Source organism: Heterodontus francisci, unplaced genomic scaffold, assembly GCF_036365525.1.
Source record: "Heterodontus francisci isolate sHetFra1 unplaced genomic scaffold, sHetFra1.hap1 HAP1_SCAFFOLD_1074, whole genome shotgun sequence".
Classification (NCBI taxonomy): Eukaryota; Metazoa; Chordata; class Chondrichthyes; order Heterodontiformes; family Heterodontidae; genus Heterodontus; species Heterodontus francisci.
Genome location: NW_027142137.1, coordinates 151,854 through 177,305, shown reverse-complemented (window position 1 = coordinate 177,305; position 25,452 = coordinate 151,854). Strand labels below are relative to the sequence as shown.

The window sequence follows — 25,452 nt, the reverse complement described above, 5'->3', positions numbered from 1 at the left end:
TGACCGGGTGTCACAGTGCGTTAGATACACTGTCCTTTCCCTCTCTGGGACCCGGTGTCACAGTGTGTTAGATACACTGTCCTTTCCCCCCTCTGGGACCGGGTGTCACAGTGTGTTAGATACACTGTCCTTTCGCCCTCTGGGACCTGGTGTCACAGGGTGTTAGATACACTGTCCTTTCCCCCTCTGGGACCGGGTGTCACAGTGCGTTAGATACACTGTCCTTTCCCCCTCTGGGACCTGGTGTCACAGGGTGTTAGATACACTGTCCTTTCCCCCCTCTGGGACCGGGTGTCACAGTGTGTTAGATACACTGTCCTTTCCCCCTCTGGGACCTGGTGTCACAGGGTGTTAGAGACACTGTCCTTTCCCCCCTCTGGGACCGGGTGTCACAGTGTGTTAGATACACTGTCCTTTCCCCCTCTGGGACTGGGTGTCACAGGGTGTTAGATACACTGTCCTTTCCCCCTCTGGGACTGGGTGTCACAGTGTGTTAGATACACTGTCCTTTCCCCCTCTGGGACCGGGTGTCACAGTGCGTTAGATACACTGTCCTTTCCCCACTCTGGGACCGGGTGTCACTGTGTGTTAGATACACTGTCCTTTCCCCCTCTGGGACCGGGTGTCACAGTGCGTTAGATACACTGTCCTTTCCCCCTCTGGGACCGGGTGTCACAGTGCGTTAGATACACTGTCCTTTCCCCACTCTGGGACCGGGTGTCACTGTGTGTTAGATACACTGTCCTTTCCCCCTCTGGGACCGGGTGTCACAGTGCGTTAGATACACTGTCCTTTCCCCACTCTGGGACCGGGTGTCACAGTGCGTTAGATACACTGTCCTTTCCCCCTCTGGGACCGGGTGTCACAGTGTGTTAGATACACTGTCCTTTCCCCCCTCTGGGACCGGGTGTCACAGTATGTTAGATACACTGTCCTTTCCCTCTCTGGGACTGGGTGTCACAGTGTGTTAGATACACTGTCCTTTCCCCTCTCTGGGACCGGGTGTCACAGTGTGTTAGATACACTGTCCTTTCCCTCTCTGGGACTGGGTGTCACAGTGTGTTAGATACACTGTCCTTTCCCTCTCTGGGACTGAGTGTCACAGTGTGTTAGATACACTGTCCTTTCCCCCCTCTGGGACCGGGTGTCACAGTATGTTAGATACACTGTCCTTTCCCCCCTCTGGGACCGGGTGTCACAGTATGTTAGATACACTGTCCTTTCCCTCTCTGGGACTGGGTGTCACAGTGTGTTAGATACACTGTCCTTTCCCCCTCTGGGACCGGGTGTCACAGTGTATTAGATACACTGTCCTTTCCCTCTCTGGGACTGGGTGTCACAGTATGTTAGATACACTGTCCTTTCCCTCTCTGGGACTGGGTGTCACAGTATGTTAGATACACTGTCCTTTTCCCCCCTCTGGGACCGGGTCTCTCAGTGGGTTAGATACACTGTCCTTTCCCCCTCTGGAACCGGGTGTCACAGTGTGTTAGATACACTGTCCTTTCCCCCTCTGGGACCGGGTGTCACAGTGTGTTAGATACACTGTCCTTTCCCCCCTCTGGGACCGGGTGTCACAGTGTGTTAGATACACTGTCCTTTCCCCCTCTGGGACCGTGTGTCACAGTGCGTTAGATACACTGTCCTTTCCCCCTCTGGGACCGGGTGTCACAGTGTGTTAGATACACTGTCCTTTCCCCCTCTGGGACTGGGTGTCACAGTGTGTTAGATACACTGTCCTTTCCCCTCTCTGGGACCGGGTGTCACAGTGTGTTAGATACACTGTCCTTTCCCCCTCTGGGACTGGGTGTCACAGTGTGTTAGATACACTGTCCTTTCCCCCTCTGGGACCGGGTGTCACAGTGCGTTAGATACACAGTCCTTTCTCCATCTGGGACCGGGTGTCACAGTGTGTTAGATACACTGTCCTTTCCCTCTCTGGGACTGGGTGTCACAGTGTGTTAGATACACTGTCCTTTCCCCCTCTGGGACCGGGTGTCACAGTATGTTAGATACACTGTCCTTTCCCTCTCTGGGACTGGGTGTCACAGTGTGTTAGATACACTGTCCTTTCCCCTCTCTGGGACCGGGTGTCACAGTATGTTAGATACACTGTCCTTTCCCCCTCTGGGACCGGGTGTCACAGTATGTTAGATACACTGTCCTTTCCCTCTCTGGGACTGGGTGTCACAGTGTGTTAGATACACTGTCCTTTCCCCCTCTGGGACCGGGTGTCACAGTATGTTAGATACACTGTCCTTTCCCCCTCTGGGACCGGGTGTCACAGTATGTTAGATACACTGTCCTTTCCCTCTCTGGGACTGGGTGTCACAGTGTGTTAGATACACTGTCCTTTCCCCTCTCTGGGACCGGGTGTCACAGTATGTTAGATACACTGTCCTTTCCCCCCTCTGGGACTGGGTGTCACAGTGTGTTAGATACACTGTCCTTTCCCCTCTCTGGGACCGGGTGTCACAGTATGTTAGATACACTGTCCTTTCCCTCTCTGGGACCGGGTGTCACAGTGTGTTAGATACACTGTCCTTTCCCTCTCTGGGACTGGGTGTCACAGTGTGTTAGATACACTGTCCTTTCCCCTCTCTGGGACCGGGTGTCACAGTATGTTAGATACACTGTCCTTTCCCTCTCTGGGACCGGGTGTCACAGTGTGTTAGATACACTGTCCTTTCCCTCTCTGGGACTGGGTGTCACAGTGTATTAGATACACTGTCCTTTCCCTCTCTGGGACTGGGTGTCACAGTGTGTTAGATACACTGTCCTTTCCCCCCTCTGGGACCGGGTGTCACAGTGTGTTAGATACACTGTCCTTTCCCCCTCTGGGACCGTGTGTCACAGTGCGTTAGATACACTGTCCTTTCCCCCCTCTGGGACCGGGTGTCACAGTGTGTTAGATACACTGTCCTTTCCCCCTCTGGGACTGGGTGTCACAGTGTGTTAGATACACTGTCCTTTCCCCTCTCTGGGACCGGGTGTCACAGTGTGTTAGATACACTGTCCTTTCCCTCTCTGGGACCGGGTGTCACAGTGTGTTAGATACACTGTCCTTTCCCCCCTCTGGGACCGGGTGTCACAGTGTGTTAGATACACTGTCCTTTCCCCCTCTGGGACCGGGTGTCACAGTGTGTTAGATACACTGTCCTTTCCCCCTCTGGGACTGGGTGTCACAGTATGTTAGATACACTGTCCTTTCCCCCTCTGGGACCGTGTGTCACAGTGCGTTAGATACACTGTCCTTTCCCCCCTCTGGGACCGGGTGTCACAGTGTGTTAGATACACTGTCCTTTCCCCCTCTGGGACTGGGTGTCACAGTGTGTTAGATACACTGTCCTTTCCCCCTCTGGGACCGGGTGTCACAGTGTGTAAGATACACTGTCCTTTCCCCCCTCTGGGACCGGGTGTCACAGTGTGTTAGATACACTGTCCTTTCCCCCTCTGGGACTGGGTGTCACAGTGTGTTAGATACACTGTCCTTTCCCCCTCTGGGACCGGGTGTCACAGTGTGTTAGATACACTGTCCTTTCCCCCTCTGGGACTGGGTGTCACAGTGCGTTAGATACACAGTCCTTTCTCCATCTGGGACCGGGTGTCACAGTGTGTTAGATACACTGTCCTTTCCCTCTCTGGGACTGGGTGTCACAGTGTGTTAGATACACTGTCCTTTCCCCCTCTGGGACCGGGTGTCACAGTATGTTAGATACACTGTCCTTTCCCTCTCTGGGACTGGGTGTCACAGTGTGTTAGATACACTGTCCTTTCCCCTCTCTGGGACCGGGTGTCACAGTATGTTAGATACACTGTCCTTTCCCCTCTCTGGGACCGGGTGTCACAGTATGTTAGATACACTGTCCTTTCCCTCTCTGGGACCGGGTGTCACAGTGTGTTAGATACACTGTCCTTTCCCTCTCTGGGACTGGGTGTCACAGTGTGTTAGATACACTGTCCTTTCCCCTCTCTGGGACCGGGTGTCACAGTATGTTAGATACACTGTCCTTTCCCTCTCTGGGACCGGGTGTCACAGTGCGTTAGATACACTGTCCTTTCCCTCTCTGGGACTGGGTGTCACAGTGTGTTAGATACACTGTCCTTTCCCTCTCTGGGACCGGGTGTCACAGTGTGTTAGATACACTGTCCTTTCCCTCTCTGGGACTGGGTGTCACAGTGTATTAGATACACTGTCCTTTCCCTCTCTGGGACTGGGTGTCACAGTGTGTTAGATACACTGTCCTTTCCCCTCTCTGGGACCGGGTGTCACAGTATGTTAGATACACTGTCCTTTCCCTCTCTGGGACTGGGTGTCACAGTGTATTAGATACACTGTCCTTTCCCTCTCTGGGACTGGGTGTCACAGTGTGTTAGATACACTGTCCTTTCCCCTCTCTGGGACCGGGTGTCACAATATGTTAGATACACTGTCCTTTCCCTCTCTGGGACCGGGTGTCACAGTGTGTTAGATACACTGTCCTTTCCCTCTCTGGGACTGAGTGTCACAGTGTGTTCGATACACTGTCCTTTCCCCTCTCCGGGACCGGGTGTCACAGTGTGTTAGATACACTGTCCTTTCCCCCTCTGGGTCCGGGTGTCACAGTGTGTTAGATACACTGTCCTTTCCCCCTCTGGGACCGGGTGTCACGGTGTGTTAGATACACTGTCCTTTCCCCCTCTGGGTCCGGGTGTCACAGTGTGTTAGATACACTGTCCTTTCCCTCTCTGGGACTGGGTGTCACAGTGTGTTAGATACACTGTCCTTTCCCCTCTCTGGGACCGGGTGTCACAGTGTGTTAGATACACTGTCCTTTCCCCTCTCTGGGACCGGGTGTCACAGTGTGTTAGATACACTGTCCTTTCCCCCTCTGGGACCGGGTGTCACAGTGTGTTAGATACACTTTCCTTTCCCCCGTCTGGGACTGGGTGTCACAGTGTGTTAGATACACTGTCCTTTCCCCCTCTGGGACCGGGTGTCACAGTGTGTTAGATACACTGTCCTTTCCCTCTCTGGAACCCGGTGTCACAGTGTGTTAGATACACTGTCCTTTCCCCCTCTGGGACCGGGTGTCACAGGGTGTTAGATGCACTGTCCTTTCCCCCCTCTGGGACCGGGTGTCACAGTGTGTTAGATACACTGTCCTTTCCCCCCTCTGGGACCGGGTGTCACTGGGCGTTAGATACACTGTCCTTTCCCCCTCTGGGACCGGGTGTCACAGTGCGTTAGATACACTGTCCTTTCCCCCCTCTGGGACCGGGTGTCACAGTGCGTTAGATACACTGTCCTTTCCCCCTCTGGCACCGGGTGTCACAGTGCGTTAGATACACTGTCCTTTCCCCCTCTGGGACCGGGTGTCACAGTGTGTTAGATACACTGTCCTTTCCCCCTCTGGGACCGGGTGTCACAGTGTGTTAGAAACACTGTCCTTTCCACCCTCTGGGACCGGGTGTCACAGTGCGTTAGATACACTGTCCTTTCCCCCTCTGGGACTGGGTGTCACAGTGTGTTAGATACACTGTCCTTTCCCCCTCTGGGACCGGGTGTCACAGTGTGTTAGATACACTGTCCTTTCCCCCTCTGGGACCGGGTGTCACAGTGTGTTAGATACACTGTCCTTTCCCCCTCTGGGACCGGGTGTCACAGTGTGTTAGAGACACTGTCCTTCCCCCTCTGGGACTGGGTGTCACAGTGTGTTAGATACACTGTCCTTTCCCCTCTCTGGGACCGGGTGTCACAGTGCGTTAGATACACTGTCCTTTCCCCCTCTGGGACTGGGTGTCACAGTGTGTTAGATACACTGTCCTTTCCCCCTCTGGGACCGGGTGTCACAGTGTATTAGATACACTGTCCTTTCCCCCTCTGGGACCGGGTGTCACAGTGTGTTAGATACACTGTCCTTTCCCCCTCTGGGACCGGGTGTCACAGTGTGTTAGATACACTGTCCTTTCCCTCTCTGGGACTGGGTGTCACAGTGTGTTAGATACACTGTCCTTTCCCCCTCTGGGACTGGGTGTCACAGTGTGTTAGATACACTGTCCTTCCCCCTCTGGGACTGGGTATCACAGTGTGTTAGATACACTGTCCTTTCCCCCTCTGGGACTGGGTGTCACAGTGTGTTAGATACACTGTCCTTTCCCCCTCTGGGACTGGGTGTCACAGTGTGTTAGATACACTGTCCTTTCCCCCTCTGGGACCGGGTGTCACAGTGTGTTAGATACACTGTCCTTTCCCCCTCTGGGACTGGGTGTCACAGTGTGTTAGATACACTGTCCTTTCCCCCTCTGGGACCGGGTGTCACAGTGTGTTAGATACACTGTCCTTTCCCCCTCTGGGACCGGGTGTCACAGTGTGTTAGATACACTGTCCTTTCCCTCTCTGGGACCGGGTGTCACAGTGTGTTAGATACACTGTCCTTTCCCCCTCTGGGACTGGGTGTCACAGTGTGTTAGATACACTGTCCTTCCCCCTCTGGGACTGGGTATCACAGTGCGTTAGATACACTGTCCTTTCCCCCCTCTGGGACCGGGTGTCACAGTATGTTAGATACACTGTCCTTTCCCCCTCTGGGACTGGGTGTCACAGTGTGTTAGATACACTGTCCTTTCCCCCTCTGGGACCGGGTGTCACAGTGTGTTAGATACACTGTCCTTTCCCCCTCTGTGACCGGGTGTCACAGTGCGTTAGATACACTGTCCTTTCCCCTCTCTGGGACCGGGTGTCACAGTATGTTAGATACACTGTCCTTTCCCCCTCTGGGACCGGGTGTCACAGTGTGTTAGATACACTGTCCTATCACCCTCTGGGACTGGGTGTCACAGTGTGTTAGATACACTGTCCTTTCCCCTCTCTGGGACCGGGTGTCACAGTATGTTAGATACACTGTCCTTTCCCCCTCTGGGACCGGGTGTCACAGTGTGTTAGATACACTGTCCTATCACCCTCTGGGACTGGGTGTCACAGTGTGTTAGATACACTGTCCTTTCCCCTCTCTGGGACCGGGTGTCACAGTGTGTTAGATACACTGTCCTTTCCCCCTCTGGGACCGGGTGTCACAGTGTGTTAGATGCACTGTCCTTTACCCCTCTGAGACCGGGTGTCACAGTGCGTTAGATACACTGTCCTTTCCCTCTCTGGGACTGGGTGTCACAGTGTGTTAGATACACTGTCCTTTCCCCTCTCTGGGACCGGGTGTCACAGTATGTTAGATACACTGTCCTTTCCCTCTCTGGGACTGGGTGTCACAGTGTGTTAGATACACTGTCCTTTCCCTCTCTGGGACTGGGTGTCACAGTGTGTTAGATACACTGTCCTTTCCCCCTCTGGGACCGGGTGTCACAGTGTGTTAGATACACTGTCCTTTCCCCCCTCTGGGACCGGGTGTCACAGTGCGTTAGATACACTGTCCTTTCCCCCCTCTGGGACCGGGTGTCACAGTGCGTTAGATACACTGTCCTTTCCCCCCTCTGGGACCGGGTGTCACAGTGTGTTAGATACACTGTCCTTTCCCCCTCTGGGACTGGGTGTCACAGTGTGTTAGATATACTGTCCTTTCCCCCTCTGGGACCGGGTGTCACAGTGTGTTAGATACACTGTCCTTTCCCCCTCTGGGACTGGGTGTCACAGTGTGTTAGATACACTGTCCTTTCCCCCTCTGGGACTGGGTGTCACAGTGTGTTAGATACACTGTCCTTTCCCCCTCTGGGACCGGGTGTCACAGTGTGTTAGATACACTGTCCTTTCCCCCTCTGGGACCGGGTGTCACAGTGTGTTAGATACACTGTCCTTTCCCCCTCTGGGACCGGGTGTCACAGTGTGTTAGATACACTGTCCTTTCCCCCTCTGGGACTGGGTGTCACAGTGTGTTAGATACACTGTCCTTTCCCCCTCTGGGACTGGGTGTCACAGTGTGTTAGATACACTGTCCTTTCCCCCTCTGGGACTGGGTGTCACAGTGTGTTAGATACACTGTCCTTTCCCCCTCTGGGACCGGGTGTCACAGTGTGTTAGATACACTGTCCTTTCCCCCTCTGGGACCGGGTGTCACAGTGTGTTAGATACACTGTCCTTTCCCCCCCCTGGGACTGGGTGTCACAGTGCGTTAGATACACTGTCCTTTCCCCCTCTGGGACCGGGTGTTACAGTGCGTTAGATACACTGTCCTTTCCCCCTCTGGGACCGGGTGTCACAGTGCGTTAGATACACTGTCCTTTCCCCCTCTGGGACCGGGTGTTACAGTGTGTTAGATACACTGTCCTTTCCCCCTCTGGGACCGGGTGTCACAGTGTGTTAGATACACTGTCCTTTCCCCCTCTGGGACCGGGTGTCACAGGGTGTTCGATACACTGTCCTTTCCCCTCTCTGGGACCGGGTGTCACAGTGTGTTAGATACACTGTCCTTTCCCTCTCTGGGACCGGGTGTCACAGTGTGTTAGATACACTGTCCTTTCCCCACTCTGGGACCGGGTGTCACAGGGTGTTCGATACACTGTCCTTTCCCCCTCTGGGACCGGGTGTCACAGTGTGTTAGATACACTGTCCTTTCCCCCTCTGTGACCGGGTGTCACAGTGTGTTAGATACACTGTCCTTTCCCAGTCTCTCTGCCCCGTGCTGCTTGTGTCAGATGTGGCTCCGTGTTGAAATGTTTTGTCTCTCCTCCTCCTTTACAGTCTGGGAATGTCGATCCTGGAGATCTGCTGTAACTTGGAGCTTCCCCGGAGCGGAGACGGGTGGCAGAAGCTGCGACAGGGTTATCTGCCACCTGAGTTTGTGTCGGGTAAGGACTGAGACCTTTGTCAGCTGAGGGGTTCAGAGCAGGGAAGAGGGAGGGAGCTCGGTGTTGAGCGAGGGGCTCGGGAGGGAGCTCGGTGTTGAGCGAGGGGTACGGACTGTTTTGACCCTCGTGTCTGCTCTCCTCTTCCCTAGGCCTATCTCCCAGTCTGCTGCAGGTGCTGCGGGCAATGCTGGAGCCCGATTTCAGGCAGCGGGCCTCAGTGGACAAGCTGCTCTCTCTGCCCATCCTCCGGAGGGTGCAGCGCTGGAGGCAAATCGAACTCCTGGTCCACTCCGGGTTCACCAGGGCCCTGTCACTCTACAGGGTGAGTTGAGTCAGCAACTCTGTCTCTCTCGCTCTGTCTGTGTGTCTCTCACTAATTAAAATGTCTCGTATCAAATGACACCCCGTGTGACTGTGACTAAGGTAAACTTTCCCTCCTCGTCCTCCTTGACCTGTCTGCACCCGTTGACATGGCTGACCACACCATCCTCCTCCAACGCGCTGCCCCTCGGCAACATCACCCGAAAACACAGCGTCAGTTTTCACATGGACACTGACGACACCCAGCTCTCCCTCCCCACCTCCTCTCTCCACCCCTCCGCTGTCTGTAAATTATCAGACTGTTTATCCGACATCCAGGATTGGATCAGCTGGAATTTCACTCCGGTTAAATATCAGGAAGACTGAAACCATTGTCTTCAGTCCCCGTCACAAACTCCGTTCCCCAGTTACTGACTCCGTCCCTCTCCCTGGTGACTGTCTCAGTCTGAACCCAGACTGTTCACAACCTCGCTGTCAGATTTAACCCCCGCGATGAGATTCCGACCACATATCCTCACCGTCACCTCCGGAACGTCGCACCGACTCCGCCCCCTGTCTCAGCTCATCGGCTGCTGAAACCCTCACCCGTTCCTTCGTTCCCCTCCAGACTCGACCATTCCCGACGCTCTCCCACGTTGCGTCCTCCGTAAACTTCAGCTCATCCCAAAACTCCTGCTGATTCCCCCCCTACCCCGCTCCGTGTCCGAACTCGCACCGAGTCCCCGTTCACCCGTCACCCCCCTGTGCTCGCTGACCTACACCGGCTCCCATAGAACATAGAACATTACAGCGCAGTACAGGCCCTTCAGCCCTCGATGTTGCGCCGACCTGTGAAACCATCTGACCTACACTATTCCATTTTCATCCATATGTCTATCCAATGACCACTTAAATGCCCTTAAAGTTGGCGAGTCTACTACTGTTGCAGGCAGGGCGTTCCACGCCCCTACTACTCTCTGTGTACTCTCCCAGTCCGGTAACACCTCGATTTTAAAGTTCTCATCCTCGTTTTCAAATCCCTCCATGGCCCCTCGCTCCCCCCTCCCTTTCTCTGTAACCTCCTCCAGCCCCTACAACCCTCCCTATCTCTGTAACCTCCTCCAGCCCTCTACAACCCTCCGAGATCTCTGCACTCCTCCAATTCCGACCTCTTGACCATCCCCCGATTCCCATCGCTCCACCATTGGCGACCGTGCCTTCAGCTGCCTGGGGTCCCCGAGCTGTGGAATTCCCTCCCTAAACCTCTCCGCCCCTCTCTCTCTCTCTCTCTCTCCCCTCTTTTGAGACGATCCTTAAAACGACTTCTCTGACTGAGCTTCTGGTGGCCTGTCACTGACATCCCCCTCGTGTGGGCTCGGGTGTCACCAACGTTCTCGGTCTCGCTCTTTGTGAACGGCTTTCGCATGTTGGATAGATGTAAGTTGTTGTTGTGAGGTTGAGGGATTGGGTGAAGGGGTGGGATCGAGGGATAACCTGTACATGGCCATTCCTGCAATGGAGGCAGTCGTGTGCTAAGATACCACGTTCTCTCTCTCTCTCTCTCTCTCCCTCTATAGTTCCTCCTTTCTCTGTTGTACTACCTCTGGCACGCAGTGAGCAACCCGCTAATCCAGTGTCTGTGCTGTCGCGCCCGCACCCCTCCCACCTCTCCCATCCCCTCTGGATTCCAGGACAGCGACTGGGAGGAGAGCAGTTTCGGGGAGGAGGTCTTCGAGCTGCCCCTCCAGCACATCCCGCCCAAGACACTCTTCCCGCATCATTCCGAGGAGCCGGAAGCCGGGGAGCACAGCTTCCTCGCCAACAACAGGTAAGTGGCCATCAGGCGGCAGCCGGCAGGCTGCGGGAACATGAGGAGTGGGTGCAGTTGATCTCTGACTGACCCGATGTGGTGCTAACTGAACCACGGTCCGACGTTGTGGCTTCCCTGGGAGTGTTTGATGGGGGACAGTGTAGAGGGAGCTTTACTCTGTATCTAACCCCCGTACTGTACCTGTCCTGGCAGTGTTTGATGGGGGACAGTGTAGAGGGAGCTTTACTCTGTATCTAACCCCCGTACTGTACCTGTCCTGGGAGTGTTTGATGGGGGACAGTGTAGAGGGAGCTTTACTCTGTATCTAACCCCCGTACTGTACCTGTCCTGGGAGTGTTTGATGGGGACAGTGTAGAGGGAGCTTTACTCTGTATCTAACCCCCGTACTGTACCTGTCCTGGGGAGTGTTTGATGGGGGACAGTGTAGAGGGAGCTTTACTGTGTATCTAACCCCCGTACTGTACCTGTCCTGGGGAGTGTTTGATGGGGGACAGTGTAGAGGGAGCTTTACTGTGTATCTAACCCCCGTACTGTACCTGTCCTGGGAGTGTTTGATGGGGGACAGTGTAGAGGGAGCTTTACTGTGTATCTAACCCCCGTACTGTACCTGTCCTGGGGAGTGTTTGATGGAGGACAGTGTAGAGGGAGCTTTACTCTGTATCTAACCCCCGTACTGTACCTGTCCTGGGAGTGTTTGATGGGGGACAGTGTAGAGGGAGCTTTACTCTGTATCTAACCCCCGTACTGTACCTGCCCTGGGGAGTGTTTGATGGGGAGTGTAGAGGGAGCTTTACTCTGTATCTAACCCCCGTACTGTACCTGCCCTGGGGAGTGTTTGATGGGGACAGTGTAGAGGGAGCTTTACTCTGTATCTAACCCCCGTACTGTACCTGTCCTGGGGAGTGTTTGATGGGGGACAGTGTAGAGGGAGCTTTACTCTGTATCTAACCCCCGTACTGCACCTGTCCTGGGAGTGTTTGATGGGGGACAGTGTAGAGGGAGCTTTACTCTGTATCTAACCCCCGTACTGTACCTGCCCTGGGGAGTGTTTGATGGGGAGTGTAGAGGGAGCTTTACTCTGTATCTAACCCCCGTACTGTACCTGCCCTGGGGAGTGTTTGATGGGGACAGTGTAGAGGGAGCTTTACTCTGTATCTAACCCCCGTACTGTACCTGTCCTGGGGAGTGTTTGATGGGGGACAGTGTAGAGGGAGCTTTACTCTGTATCTAACCCCCGTACTGCACCTGTCCTGGGAGTGTTTGATGGGGACAGTGTAGAGGGAGCTTTACTCTGTATCTAACCCCCGTACTGTACCTGTCCTGGGAGTGTTTGATGGGGGACAGTGTAGAGGGAGCTTTACTCTGTATCTAACCCCCGTACTGTACCTGTCCTGGGAGTGTTTGATGGGGACAGTGTGGAGGGAGCTTTACTCTGTATCTAACCCCCGTACTGTACCTGTCCTGGGAGTGTTTGATGGGGGACAGTGTAGAGGGAGCTTTGCTCTGTATCTAGCCCCCGTACTGTACCTGTCTGGGGGAGTGTTTGATGGGGGACAGTGTAGAGGGAGCTTTACTCTGTATCTAACCCCCGTACTGTACCTGCCCTGGGGAGTGTTTGATGGGGAGTGTAGAGGGAGCTTTACTCTGTATCTAACCCCCGTACTGTACCTGCCCTGGGGAGTGTTTGATGGGGACAGTGTAGAGGGAGCTTTACTCTGTATCTAACCCCCGTACTGTACCTGTCCTGGGAGTGTTTGATGGGGGACAGTGTAGAGAGAGCTTTACTCTGTATCTAACCCCCGTACTGTACCTGTCCTGGGAGTGTTTGATGGGGGACAGTGTAGAGGGAGCTTTACTCTGTATCTAACCCCCGTACTGTACCTGCCCTGGGGAGTGTTTGATGGGGACAGTGTAGAGGGAGCTTTACTCTGTTTCAAAACCCCGTACTGTACCTGTCCTGGGAGTGTTTGATGGGGACAGTGTAGAGGGAGCTTTACTCTGTATCTAACCCCCGTACTGTACCTGTCCTGGGAGTGTTTGATGGGGGACAGTGTAGAGGGAGCTTTACTCTGTATCTAACCCCCGTACTGTACCTGTCCTGGGGAGTGTTTGATGGGGGACAGTGTAGAGGGAGCTTTGCTCTGTATCTAGCCCCCGTACTGTACCTGTCTGGGGGAGTGTTTGATGGGGGACAGTGTAGAGGGAGCTTTGCTCTGTATCTAGCCCCCGTACTGTACCTGTCCTGCGAGTGTTTGATGGGGGACAGTGTAGAGGGAGCTTTACTCTGTATCTAACCCCCGTACTGTACCTGCCCTGGGGAGTGTTTGATGGGGAGTGTAGAGGGAGCTTTACTCTGTATCTAACCCCCGTACTGTACCTGCCCTGGGGAGTGTTTGATGGGGACAGTGTAGAGGGAGCTTTACTCTGTATCTAACCCCCGTACTGTACCTGTCCTGGGGAGTGTTTGATGGGGGACAGTGTAGAGAGAGCTTTACTCTGTATCTAACCCCCGTACTGCACCTGTCCTGGGAGTGTTTGATGGGGACAGTGTAGAGGGAGCTTTACTCTGTATCTAACCCCCGTACTGTACCTGTCCTGGGGAGTGTTTGATGGGGGACAGTGTAGAGGGAGCTTTACTCTGTATCTAACCCCCGTACTGTACCTGTCCTGGGAGTGTTTGATGGGGGACAGTGTAGAGGGAGCTTTACTCTGTATCTAACCCCCGTACTGTACCTGTCCTGGGAGTGTTTGATGAGGGACAGTGTAGAGGGAGCTTTACTCTGTATCTAACCCCCGTACTGTACCTGTCCTGGGAGTGTTTGATGGGGGACAGTGTAGAGGGAGCTTTACTCTGTATCTAACCCCCGTACTGTACCTGTCCTGGGAGTGTTTGATGGGGGACAGTGTAGAGAGAGCTTTACTCTGTATCTAACCCCCGTACTGTACCTGTCCTGGGAGTGTTTGATGGGGGACAGTGTAGAGGGAGCTTTACTCTGTATCTAACCCCCGTACTGTACCTGCCCTGGGGAGTGTTTGATGGGGACAGTGTAGAGGGAGCTTTACTCTGTATCTAACCCCCGTACTGTACCTGCCCTGGGGAGTGTTTGATGGGGGACAGTGTAGAGGGAGCTTTACTCTGTATCTAACCCCCGTACTGTACCTGTCCTGGGAGTGTTTGATGGGGGACAGTGTAGAGGGAGCTTTACTCTGTATCTAACCCCCGTACTGTACCTGTCTGGGGGAGTGTTTGATGGGGGACAGTGTAGAGGGAGCTTTACTCTGTATCTAACCCCCCGTACTGTACCTGTCCTGGGAGTGTTTGATGGGGGACAGTGTAGAGGGAGCTTTGCTCTGTATCTAACCCCCGTACTGTACCTGTCCTGGGAGTGTTTGATGGGGACAGTGTAGAGGGAGCTTTGCTCTGTATCTAGCCCCCGTACTGTACCTGTCCTGGGAGTGTTTGATGGGGACAGTGTAGAGGGAGCTTTACTCTGTATCTAACCCCGTACTGTACCTGTCCTGGGAGTGTTTGATGGGGGACAGTGTAGAGGGAGCTTTACTCTGTATCTAACCCCCCGTACTGTACCTGTCCTGGGAGTGTTTGATGGGGACAGTGTAGAGGGAGCTTTACTCTGTATCTAACCCCCCCGTACTGTACCTGTCCTGGGAGTGTTTGATGGGGACAGTGTAGAGGGAGCTTTGCTCTGTATCGAACCCCCGTACTGTACCTGTCCTGGGGAGTGTTTGATGGGGACAGTGTAGAGGGAGCTTTGCTCTGTATCTAACCCCCGTACTGTACCTGTCCTGGGAGTGTTTGATGGGGACAGTGTAGAGGGAGCTTTACTCTGTATCTAACCCCCGTACTGTACCTGTCCTGGGAGTGTTTGATGGGGACAGTGTAGAGGGAGCTTTACTCTGTATCTAACCCCCGTACTGTACCTGTCCTGGGAGTGTTTGATGGGGACAGTGTAGAGGGAGCTTTACTCTGTATCTAACCCCCGTACTGTACCTGTCCTGGGAGTGTTTGATGGGGGACAGTGTAGAGGGAGCTTTACTCTGTATCTAACCCCCGTACTGTACCTGTCCTGGGAGTGTTTGATGGGGACAGTGTAGAGGGAGCTTTACTCTGTATCTAACCCCCGTACTGTACCTGTCTGGGGGAGTGTTTGATGGGGACAGTGTAGAGGGAGCTTTACTCTGTATCTAACCCCCGTACTGTACCTGTCCTGGGAGTGTTTGATGGGGACAGTGTCGAGGGAGCTTTACTCTGTATCTAACCCCCGTACTGTACCTGTCCTGCGAGTGTGGTTAGAGGTTTCATTTACTTGTGCTTTATCTTTGCCAGTGAGCTGCTGTCACCCGAGAACATCACAAAACCCTCGATGGCAAGCACCTCGACCCCACGTAATGTGTCTGAGGGATTTTCCAACAATCGAAGGTGAAACCAAATGAGGGGCTCGTTGGGGTTTATATATAGAATAACAGATACCCGGGAGTGAGTTACAGACTGGAATCTAATCGAGGGGTTCGGGGGGTTTATATATAGAATAACAGTTACCCGGGAGTGAGTTACAGACTGGAATCTAATCGAGGGGTTCGGGGGGGTTTATATATAGAATAACAGATACCCGGGAGTGAGTTACAGACTGGAATCTAATCGAGGGGTTCGGGGGGGTTTATATATAGAATAACAGTTACCCGGGAGTGAGTTACAGACTGGAATCTAATCGAGGGGTTCGGGTGGTTTATATATAGAATAACAGATACCCGGGAGTGAGTTACAGACTGGAATCTAATCGAGGGGTTCGGGGGGTTTATATATAGAATAACAGATACCCGGGAGTGAGTTACAGACTGGAATCTAATCGAGGGGTTCGGGGGGTTTATATATAGAATAACAGATACCCGGGAGTGAGTTACAGACTGGAATCTAATCGAGGGGTTCGGGTGGTTTATATATAGAATAACAGATACCCGGGAGTGAGTTACAGACTGGAATCTAATCGAGGGGTTCGGGGGGTTTATATATAGAATAACAGATACCCGGGAGTGAGTTACAGACTGGAATCTAATCGAGGGGTTCGGGTGGTTTATATATAGAATAACAGATACCCGGGAGTGAGTTACAGACTGGAATCTAATGGAGGGGTTCGGGGGTTTATATATAGAATAACAGATACCCGGGAGTGAGTTACAGACTGGAATCTAATCGAGGGGTTCGGGGGGTTTATATATAGAATAACAGATACCCGGGAGTGAGTTACAGACTGGAATCTAATCGAGGGGTTCGGGTGGTTTATATATAGAATAACAGATACCCGGGAGTGAGTTACAGACTGGAATCTAATCGAGGGATTCGGGGGGTTTCAATATAGAATAACAGATACCCGGGAGTGAGTTACAGACTGGAATCTAATCGAGGGGTTCGGGTGGTTTATATATAGAATAACAGATACCCGGGAGTGAGTTACAGACTGGAATCTAATCGAGGGGTTCGGGGGGGTTTATATATCGAATAACAGATACCCGAGAGTGAGTTACAGACTGGAATCTAATCGAGGGGTTCGGGTGGTTTATATATGGAATAACAGATACCCGGGAGTGAGTTACAGACTGGAATCTAATCGAGGGGTTCGGGTGGTTTATATATAGAATAACAGATATTCGGGAGTGAGCTACAGACTGGAATCTAATCGAGTGGTTCGGGGTGGTTTATATATAGAATAACAGATACCCGGGAGTGAGTTACAGACTGGAATCTAATCGAGTGGTTCGGGGTGGTTTATATATAGAATAACAGATACCCGGGAGTGAGTTACAGACTGGAATCTAATCGAGAGGTTCGGTGGTGTTTATATATAGAATAACAGATACCGGGAGTGAGTTACAGACTGGAATCTAATCGAGGGGTTTGGGGGGGTTTATATATAGAATAACAGATACCCGGAGTGAGTTACAGACTGGAATCTAATCGAGGGGTTCGGGTGGTTTATATATAGAATAACAGATACCCGGGAGTGAGTTACAGACTGGAATCTAATCGAGGGGTTCGGGTGGTTTATATATAGAATAACAGATACCCGGGAGTGAGTTACAGACTGGAATCTAATCGAGGGGTTCGGGGGGGTTTATATATAGAATAACAGATACCCGAGAGTGAGTTACAGACTGGAATCTAATCGAGGGGTTCGGGTGGTTTATATATAGAATAACAGATACCCGGGAGTGAGTTACAGACTGGAATCTAATCGAGGGGTTCGGGTGGTTTATATATAGAATAACAGATATTCGGGAGTGAGTTACAGACTGGAATCTGATCGAGGGGTTCGGGTGGTTTATATATAGAATAACAGATACCCGGGAGTGAGTTACAGACTGGAATCTAATCGAGGTGTTCGGTGGGGTTTATATATGGAATAACAGATACCCGGGAGTGAGTTACAGACTGGAATCTAATCGAGGGGTTCGGGGTGGTTTATATATAGAATAACAGATACCCGGGAGTGAGTTACAGACTGGAATTTAATCGAGGGGTTCGGGGGGGTTTATATATAGAATAACAGATACCCGGGAGTGAGTTACAGACTGGAATCTAATCGAGGGGTTCGGGGGGGTTTATATATAGAATAACAGATACCCGGGAGTGAGTTACAGACTGGAATCTAATCGAGAGGTTCGGTGGGGTTTATATATAGAATAACAGATACCCGGGAGTGAGTTACAGACTGGAATTTAATCGAGTGGTTCGGGGTGGTTTATATATAGAATAACAGATACCCGGGAGTGAGTTACAGACTGGAATCTAATCGAGAGGTTCGGTGGGGTTTATATATAGAATAACAGATACCGGGAGTGAGTTACAGACTGGAATCTAATCGAGGGGTTTGGGGGGGTTTATATATAGAATAACAGATACCCGGAGTGAGTTACAGACTGGAATCTAATCGAGGGGTTCGGGTGGTTTATATATAGAATAACAGATACCCGGGAGTGAGTTACAGACTGGAATCTAATCGAGGGGTTCGGGTGGTTTATATATAGAATAACAGATACCCGGGAGTGAGTTACAGACTGGAATCTAATCGAGGGGTTCGGGGGGGTTTATATATAGAATAACAGATACCCGAGAGTGAGTTACAGACTGGAATCTAATCGAGGGGTTCGGGTGGTTTATATATAGAATAACAGATACCCGGGAGTGAGTTACAGACTGGAATCTAATCGAGGGGTTCGGGTGGTTTATATATAGAATAACAGATATTCGGGAGTGAGTTACAGACTGGAATCTGATCGAGGGGTTCGGGTGGTTTATATACAGAATAACAGATACCCGGGAGTGAGTTACAGACTGGAATCTAATCGAGGTGTTCGGTGGGGTTTATATATGGAATAACAGATACCCGGGAGTGAGTTACAGACTGGAATCTAATCGAGGGGTTCGGGGGGTTTATATATAGAATAACAGATACCCGGGAGTGAGTTACAGACTGGAATCTAATCGAGGGGTTTGGGGGGGTTTATATATAGAATAACAGATACCCGGAGTGAGTTACAGACTGGAATCTAATCGAGGGGTTCGGGGGGTTTATATATAGAATAACAGATACCCGGGAGTGAGTTACAGACTGGAATTTAATCGAGGGGTTCGGGGGGTTTTATATAGAGAATAACAGATACCCGGGAGTGAGTTACAGACTGGAATCTAATCGAGGGGTTCGGGGGGTTTATATATAGAATAACAGATACCCGGGAGTGAGTTACAGACTGGAATCTAATCGAGGGGTTCAGGGGGTTTATATATAGAATAACAGATACCCGGGAGTGAGTTACAGACTGGAATCTAATCGAGAGGTTCGGTGGGGTTTATATATAGAATAACAGATACCGGGAGTGAGTTACAGACTGGAATCTAATCAAGGGGTTTGGGGGGGTTTATATATAGAATAACAGATACCCGGGAGTGAGTTACAGACTGGAATCTAATCGAGGGGTTCGGGGGGTTTATATATAGAATAACAGATACCCGGGAGTGAGTTACAGACTGGAATCTAATCGAGGGGTTCGGGTGGTTTATATATAGAATAACAGATACCCGGGAGTGAGTTACAGACTGGAATCTAATCGAGGGATTCGGGGGGTTTCAATATAGAATAACAGATACCCGGGAGTGAGTTACAGACTGGAATCTAATCGAGGGGTTCGGGTGGTTTATATATAGAATAACAGATACCCGGGAGTGAGTTACAGACTGGAATCTAATCGAGGGGTTCGGGGGGGTTTATATATAGAATAACAGATACCCGAGAGTGAGTTACAGACTGGAATCTAATCGAGGGGTTCGGGTGGTTTATATATGGAATAACAGATACCCGGGAGTGAGTTACAGACTGGAATCTAATCGAGGGGTTCGGGTGGTTTATATATAGAATAACAGATATTCGGGAGTGAGCTACAGACTGGAATCTAATCGAGTGGTTCGGGGTGGTTTATATATAGAATAACAGATACCCGGGAGTGAGTTACAGACTGGAATCTAATCGAGTGGTTCGGGGTGGTTTATATATAGAATAACAGATACCCGGGAGTGAGTTACAGACTGGAATCTAATCGAGAGGTTCGGTGGGGTTTATATATAGAATAACAGATACCGGGAGTGAGTTACAGACTGGAATCTAATCGAGGGGTTTGGGGGGGTTTATATATAGAATAACAGATACCCGGAGTGAGTTACAGACTGGAATCTAATCGAAGGGTTCGGGTGGTTTATATATAGAATAACAGATACCCGGGAGTGAGTTACAGACTGGAATCTAATCGAGGGGTTCGGGTGGTTTATATATAGAATAACAGATACCCGGGAGTGAGTTACAGACTGGAATCTAATCGAGGGGTTCGGGGGGGTTTATATATAGAATAACAGATACCCGAGAGTGAGTTACAGACTGGAATCTAATCGAGGGGTTCGGGTGGTTTATATATAGAATAACAGATACCCGGGAGTGAGTTACAGACTGGAATCTAATCGAGGGGTTCGGGTGGTTTATATATAGAATAACAGATATTCGGGAGTGAGTTACAGACTGGAATCTGATCGAGGGGTTCGGGTGGTTTATATATAGAATAACAGATACCCGGGAGTGAGTTACAGACTGGAATCTAATCGAGGTGTTCGGTGGGGTTTATATATGGAATAACAGATACCCGGGAGTGAGTTACAGACTGGAATCTAATCGAGGGGTTCGGGGTGGTTTATATATAGAATAACAGATACCCGGGAGTGAGTTACAGACTGGAATCTAATCGAGAGGTTCGGTGGGGTTTATATATAGAATAACAGATACCCGGGAGTGAGTTACAGACTGGAATTTAATCGAGTGGTTCGGGGTGGTTTATATATAGAATAACAGATACCCGGGAGTGAGTTACAGACTGGAATCTAATCGAGAGGTTCGGTGGGGTTTATATATAGAATAACAGATACCGGGAGTGAGTTACAGACTGGAATCTAATCGAGGGGTTTGGGGGGGTTTATATATAGAATAACAGATACCCGGAGTGAGTTACAGACTGGAATCTAATCGAGGGGTTCGGGTGGTTTATATATAGAATAACAGATACCCGGGAGTGAGTTACAGACTGGAATCTAATCGAGGGGTTCGGGTGGTTTATATATAGAATAACAGATACCCGGGAGTGAGTTACAGACTGGAATCTAATCGAGGGGTTCGGGGGGGTTTATATATAGAATAACAGATACCCGAGAGTGAGTTACAGACTGGAATCTAATCGAGGGGTTCGGGTGGTTTATATATAGAATAACAGATACCCGGGAGTGAGTTACAGACTGGAATCTAATCGAGGGGTTCGGGTGGTTTATATATAGAATAACAGATATTCGGGAGTGAGTTACAGACTGGAATCTGATCGAGGGGTTCGGGTGGTTTATATATAGAATAACAGATACCCGGGAGTGAGTTACAGACTGGAATCTAATCGAGGTGTTCGGTGGGGTTTATATATGGAATAACAGATACCCGGGAGTGAGTTACAGACTGGAATCTAATCGAGGGGTTCGGGGGGTTTATATATAGAATAACAGATACCCGGGAGTGAGTTACAGACTGGAATCTAATCGAGGGGTTTGGGGGGGTTTATATATAGAATAACAGATACCCGGAGTGAGTTACAGACTGGAATCTAATCGAGGGGTTCGGGGGGTTTATATATAGAATAACAGATACCCGGGAGTGAGTTACAGACTGGAATTTAATCGAGGGGTTCGGGGGGTTTTATATAGAGAATAACAGATACCCGGGAGTGAGTTACAGACTGGAATCTAATCGAGGGGTTCGGGGGGTTTATATATAGAATAACAGATACCCGGGAGTGAGTTACAGACTGGAATCTAATCGAGGGGTTCAGGGGGTTTATATATAGAATAACAGATACCCGGGAGTGAGTTACAGACTGGAATCTAATCGAGAGGTTCGGTGGGGTTTATATATAGAATAACAGATACCCGGGAGTGAGTTACAGACTGGAATCTAATCGAGGGGTTCAGGGGGTTTATATATAGAATAACAGATACCCGGGAGTGAGTTACAGACTGGAATCTAATCAAGGGGTTTGGGGGGGTTTATATATAGAATAACAGATACCCGGGAGTGAGTTACAGACTGGAATCTAATTGAGGGGTTCGGGTGGTTTATATATAGAATAACAGATACCCGGGAGTGAGTTACAGACTGGAATCTAATCGTGCGGGGCTGTTTGTTGATTATGTCTGCCGAACCGGACACTGTTGATGATTTTCCTGGTTTCTGAAACCTTCCGCAGGTCGTCGTCCTACCGGGCCAGCCCGAACCTCAGCCGCATCAGCCAGGACTCCCCGTGCGGCCTCCTCTCGCCAGGGCCCGCGGCCCCCCGCTTCCTGCTCTTGGAGGACGACAGCCTGCCCGTGACCCGGGCCGCCTTCGAGCCCCGTAACCTCCTCAGCCTGTTCGACGAGTCTATCGACTGCAGCTGAGCCTCCTGCGGCTCCGTCCGGCCTGCGGTGGTGGGGGCGGGGGTGGGGAGGTAGGTGCAGAGTTGTTGCGGGGTGGGGGGGGGGAAGGGGGTGACGACGCGGGGGCCGCTGGCTGTTCGGCCGTGGGAGCCCTCGCTGCCGTTTCACGCCCCCCAGTCCGCGTCTCCAGTGCCTGAGGACTGATTTTTTTTTTCTCGTTGGGGTTTTGTGTGCGCGCAGTCACGAGGAGGTTTCACCGGTGGCTGAATGGTGTCGGCAGGGCCGGGAGCCGGGGATTTGGGCGGGCGAGGGAGGAGAGTGTGTTTCCGACGCGGTGGGGAGATGACTGCAACGGGAGTATTCCGTTCGCGAGGGGTACCGGAGAGTGATCTCCCTTCCCTGTATTGAGGGGAGGGGGAGAGAGGAGACCCCCCACCTGGTCCTCATTTCACCCCACTCCCACGGACGGTAGTGAGGTCCGCGGGGAGCGATTTTGGGGATCTTTTGTCGCTGTTTAGTATCCGGTATTGGGGCCAAAGGCAGGGAGGGTGTCTGAATGGGGTGGGCTCAGTACGGGACACGCCGAAGGACGTGGGGGGAGGGTCCCCGGTCGCACAGGCTGAGGCTTTGGGATTCTCAGCTCGGCTTGGTTCCCCCCACCCCACCCCCCGACCCCGAGTCAGAAGTTCACCGGCTCGAGCCCTGTAATCCCAGGCCGACACTCACTTGTCGCCGGTGCTGAGGGAGCACAGCGCTGTGGGAGGGTCAGCACTGAGGGAGTGTCGCGCTGTGGCAGGGTCAGCACTGAGGGAGTCTCGCGCTGTGGGAGGGTCAGTACTGAGGGAGGGCCGCGCTGTGGGAGGGTCAGGACTGAGGGAGCGCCGCACTGTCGGAGGGTCAGTACTGAGGGAGTGCCGCACTGTCGGAGGGTCAGTACTGAGGGAGTGCCGCACTGTCGGAGGGTCAGTACTGAGGGAGTGCCGCACTGTCGGAAGGTCAGTACTGAGGGAGCGCCGCACTGTCGGAGGGTCAGTACTGAGGGAGCGCCGCACTGTCGGAGGGTCAGTACTGAGGGAGTGCCGTACTGTCGGAGGGTCAGTACTGAGGGAGCGCCGCACTGTCGGAGGGTCAGTACTGAGGGAGTGCCGCACTGTCGGAGGGTCAGTACTGAGGGAGCGCCGCACTGTCGGAAGGTCAGTACTGAGGGAGTTCCAGGTGTCAGTGATGTTTGTGTCGGCGGGTAGAGACGGGAGGGTTTGATCTGGGATCAAAGAGGGGAATAGGTAGGCAGCGTTAACAAGTGGAGGGTGGGGGCGGGAGAGGGCTCTGTGGGTGATGGGCGCTGGGGGGGGGGCGTTGCGGGGAACATGGCATTCTCAGGGCATTGGGTGCTGGGAGGAAGGGCGGCACCCGTGACTGGGTGTATGGGGCTGACTGCGGGTGAGGCCACTGCCACACACAGACTCTAAGTAGCGTCTCTCTGTGGAGAGGGTGCAAAGATCCACATAGCATTAACAGGGACCCAGTCCTCTCTGTGCCTGCCCCACTCCTCGGTGTCCGCCCCACTCCTCGGTGTCCTCCTCCCCCCTCCTCTGAGTTCTCCCCCCCCCGGTCTCTGTCTGTCCTCATCCCTTCCCCCTTCCTCCAGACCAGATGGTCTGGTCCTGTGCCCTCCGCAGGTGCCCGAGGCAGCCAGCGACCTCCCACGCCCGTTTGGACGACGGGCAGCATTGCTTTCTGGGCTAAACTTGTGTAAATAGATGTAATTGTACAAATAAATCATTTCCGCGCCATTTTATAAGCAAAGGCCTCTGTCCGCTTTTCTCGACTCTTGCGATGCTGCGTCACTTGGCCTCACTGTGCTGGGGAATCGGGTGCTGTTATTCGTTATCTCTGTCTCTCACTCCTCCGACCTCTCCCTCGCAGGAACAATCAGACCCATCGGCTCACGGTTCAGCAGGGCTGCCCTTTCTGCAACAGCCCCAGGAGTGAGTACGTCTCATCAGTAATGATGCAGATTTCAGGCTCTCCGACCTCCGCAAACACTGCATCAGTGCTTCTACCTCAGCCTGTGCCAAGTGTGGAGCCCGGGCGCTTGCCTGCTCTGAGAGAGCAGGGACAGCACGGGGGTTAGATACAGAGTAAAGCTCCCTCTACACTGTCCCCCATCAAACACTCCCAGGACAGGTACAGTACGGGGGTTAGATACAGAGTAAAGCTCCCTCTACACTGTCCCCCATCAAACACTCCCAGGACAGGTACAGTACGGGGGTTAGATACAGAGTAAAGCTCCCTCTACACTGTCCCCATCAAACACTCCCAGGACAGGTACAGTACGGGGGTTAGATACAGAGTAAAGCTCCCTCTACACTGTCCCCATCAAACACTCCCAGGACAGGTACAGTACGGGGGTTAGATACAGAGTAAAGCTCCCTCTACACTGTCACCATCAAACACTCCCAGGACAGGTACAGTACGGGGGTTAGATACAGAGTAAAGCTCCCTCTACACTGTCCCCATCAAACACTCCCCAGGACAGGTGCAGTACGGGGGTTAGATACAGAGTAAAGCTCCCTCTACACTGTCCCCATCAAACAGTCCCCAGGACAGGTACAGTACGGGGGTTAGATACAGAGTAAAGCTCCCTCTACACTGTCCCCCATCAAACACTCCCAGGACAGGTACAGTACGGGGGTTAGATACAGAGTAAAGCTCCCTCTACACTGTCCCCATCAAACACTCCCAGGACAGGTACAGTACGGGGGGTTAGATACAGAGTAAATCTCCTTCTACACTGTCCCCCATCAAACAGTCCCCAGGACAGGTACAGTACGGGGGTTAGATACAGAGTAAAGCTCCCTCTACACTGTCCCCATCAAACACTCCCAGGACAGGTACAGTACGGGGGGTTAGATACAGAGTAAATCTCCTTCTACACTGTCCCCCATCAAACAGTCCCCAGGACAGGTACAGTACGGGGGTTAGATACAGAGTAAAGCTCCCTCTACACTGTCCCCCATCAAACACTCCCAGGACAGGTACAGTACGGGGGTTAGATACAGAGTAAAGCTCCCTCTACACTGTCCCCATCAAACACTCCCAGGACAGGTACAGTACGGGGGGTTAGATACAGAGTAAAGCTCCCTCTACACTGTCCCCATCAAACAGTCCCCAGGACAGGTACAGTACGGGGGTTAGATACAGAGTAAAGCTCCCTCTACACTGTCCCCCATCAAACACTCCCAGGACAGGTACAGTACGGGGGTTAGATACAGAGTAAAGCTCCCTCTACACTGTCCCCCATCAAACACTCCCAGGACAGGTACAGTACGGGGGGTTAGATACAGAGTAAATCTCCTTCTACACTGTCCCCATCAAACACTCCCCAGGACAGGTACAGTACGGGAGTTAGATATCTCTGCTCACGAGCTGCTCCTTAAACAAGTAAACAATCAGACCAGTGCAGTCGGGAGCCTCGCCCTCTGGGCGCAGAGGGGCGGCTGAAGTGAAATCGATATTAAAATTTATTGAAATCCCT

General features: G+C 52.1%; 1 protein-coding gene across 1 annotated transcript; it reads left to right on the top strand.

Annotated features, from left to right (window-relative positions):
* Positions 1-8,671: 8,671 nt before the first annotated feature.
* LOC137366665 (membrane-associated tyrosine- and threonine-specific cdc2-inhibitory kinase-like) lies at positions 8,672-21,971 on the top strand (the record flags this gene model as incomplete). Its single annotated transcript, XM_068028343.1, has 5 exons — positions 8,672-8,778; positions 8,928-9,100; positions 10,656-10,906; positions 15,255-15,347; positions 21,746-21,971. Coding segments are annotated over 5 exons (814 nt in total), but the record flags the coding sequence as incomplete, so codon positions are not given.
* Positions 21,972-25,452: the final 3,481 nt, after the last annotated feature.